Source organism: Penaeus monodon, chromosome 6 (genome assembly GCF_015228065.2).
Source record: "Penaeus monodon isolate SGIC_2016 chromosome 6, NSTDA_Pmon_1, whole genome shotgun sequence".
NCBI lineage: Eukaryota > Metazoa > Arthropoda > Malacostraca > Decapoda > Penaeidae > Penaeus > Penaeus monodon.
The window spans coordinates 48,118,876-48,121,375 of NC_051391.1; the positions used below are offsets into that span (position 1 = coordinate 48,118,876).

The 2,500-nt window shown below is 31.4% G+C and overlaps 1 protein-coding gene across 1 annotated transcript in view; it reads left to right on the forward strand.

Moving 5' to 3' along the window:
• The window catches only part of LOC119574602, a gene marked incomplete at its 5' end in the record, with an annotated part of 91,018 nt that overhangs the window by 41,701 nt on the left and 46,817 nt on the right, over nt 1–2,500 (forward strand). Inside the window, one exon of the mRNA XM_037921939.1 lies at nt 915–1,059. Within this exon, the coding sequence (XP_037777867.1) occupies nt 915–1,059 (145 nt within the window). The remainder of the gene's footprint in view (nt 1–914; nt 1,060–2,500) is intronic.

A 2,500-nucleotide genomic window follows, 5' to 3' on the forward strand; every position in this document is an offset into this window, starting at 1 on the left:
ATTATTATTATTATTATTATTATTATTATTATTATTATTATTATTATTATATTATTATTATTATATTATTATTATTATATATTATTTATTTTTATTATTATTACTATTATTATTATTATTATTATTATTATTATTATTATTATTATTATTATTATTATCATTATTATTATTATTATTATTATTATTATTATTATTATCACTGTTATTATAATTATTACTATTATTCATTATCTTTATTCCTATCTCTACTTTTTCGTTTTATTTTCTCGTTTCTCTTTTGTACGCATTTTTTAACGTCTATTATCGTTCTTTTATTTTTCGATGTTTTCGGTTTATTTTCCTTTTTTTCTTGTGTGTACGGATTTTTTTTATGTATCAGCTGATGGTCTTTTGTTTATCTTCGCTTTTGATGTTGTCTTGTATGTTTGAAGAAGCTGCTATTTTTTCTCTTTTTTCTTACAAACGTTATCATCATCACAATTACGTCCAGTATTTCAATCGTTATCGCTTTTATCTTCCTCTTTCTCATCATCATACCCTATTATGTCATATTGGTTATTAGTCATATCCATATATCGCTTTTTTTTTTTTTTTTTTTACAGTTTTTGCATATTTATTGTGATAAACATAGTTCTTTTAATTATTAGTGTAGCTATTGTTATAATGTGGACAATTATGACATAAATAATAATAATGTCATAAATGCTGGTGGTGATTATGATAATTATATGATAATAATTGATGATGATGATTGTAATGATGATAACGATAAAAATGATAACCATAGAGATGATGAAAACAATAGCAGCAATGATAACACCATTATTCACGCAGCTTATTACAGTCTCTGGCCTGAAATGAGAAAGCTTTTACATCAAGCATAGCAATAAAATTAACGGACTTACTCTCAACAGGTATTCCAGGAGGGTAACGTCAGCAGGTCCACTCTTTATCTGACACCATCACCTGCTGACAACACCGTCTATATTTCCTGTCGTGCCGAGAACCAACAGGTGCCTGCGTCGGGGTTAGAGGATGTCATCAAATTGGACGTACACTGTGAGTACATTTTTTACCCTGTGCTAACTAGGGGCAAGTAATAGAGGGAGGGTATTGGAAGTACAGAGGGTAAACGGTCGAGTGGTCAGGACCCCTTCTTAAAGAGAGAGAGAGAGAGAGAGAGAGAGAGAGAGAGAGAGAGAGAGAGAGAGAGAGAGAGAGAGAGAGAGAGAGAGAGAGAGAGAGAGAGAGAGAGAGAGAAGAGACAAAAACACACACACACACACACACACACACACACACACACACCACAAAATACAATATATCACATACATAATCGCATATACACATACATCAATACACACACATAATAAATAATACAACAATACATATAAACATAACAAATAACTATCAATAATATATAAACAATATAACAATATATATATATATATATATATATATATATATATATATATATATATATATATATATATATATATATATATATATATCAATAGGCAGAGGGACATTCTTACTCTTATTGTGCTTCAATAGAGTAAGTCGGCTTGAGTTGCGTGTATTTTCTCTCCAGAATCAGCAAGTATCAATATCTATTTTCAAGCTCAATAATTAAGACACTCCACTGCCGGGGAGACAGACAGGAAAAGAGATATGGATACATAGATGTAAACACAAGCACACATAGATAGACAAACACACACATACGGAAACATATACAGCTATATACGTAGACACACATAGATAGATAAATATATATGCATAGACAAACCAACATACATATACAGTGCATAGACAAACACGCACACACGCATAGATAAATAAACACACACACACACACATTGGTAGAAAAACATACACACACTCAAAGGTAGACAAACAAACATACACATACACCGATAGATAACACACACACACAGTCAAACACGCTCACACAGACAAACACACATGCACAGTCAAACACGCTCATACAGACAAACACACGCAAATAATAAACAGATATATAAACATATATAGAAACAGCTATACACGAACAAACACACAAATATATTGGCAAACAGATATGAACAAACACACACACATAGATGGATAAACATATACACACACAAACACACGCACACATAGACTGGCAAAGTGATATACACATACAAACACACACACACAACACACACACACACACACACACACACACACACACAGACTGCTAGACATATACAAACAAAGATACACACTGATACACAAACATATATACATATGACATACAAATACACACGCACACAAATAGATTAACAGGCACACACACATACGCATATACATACACACGGATAGATAAACAAACACGCACACGAAAACGCACATAAATAAAAGAGAAGAGCATTAAGCACATCGTAAAAGACAGACACAAAGACTTTAAGAACATGAACGCAAGAGAGGAAAAGATGGAAGAAGAATTGAAGAAGAGTATCTTAACGCATTTTAATAA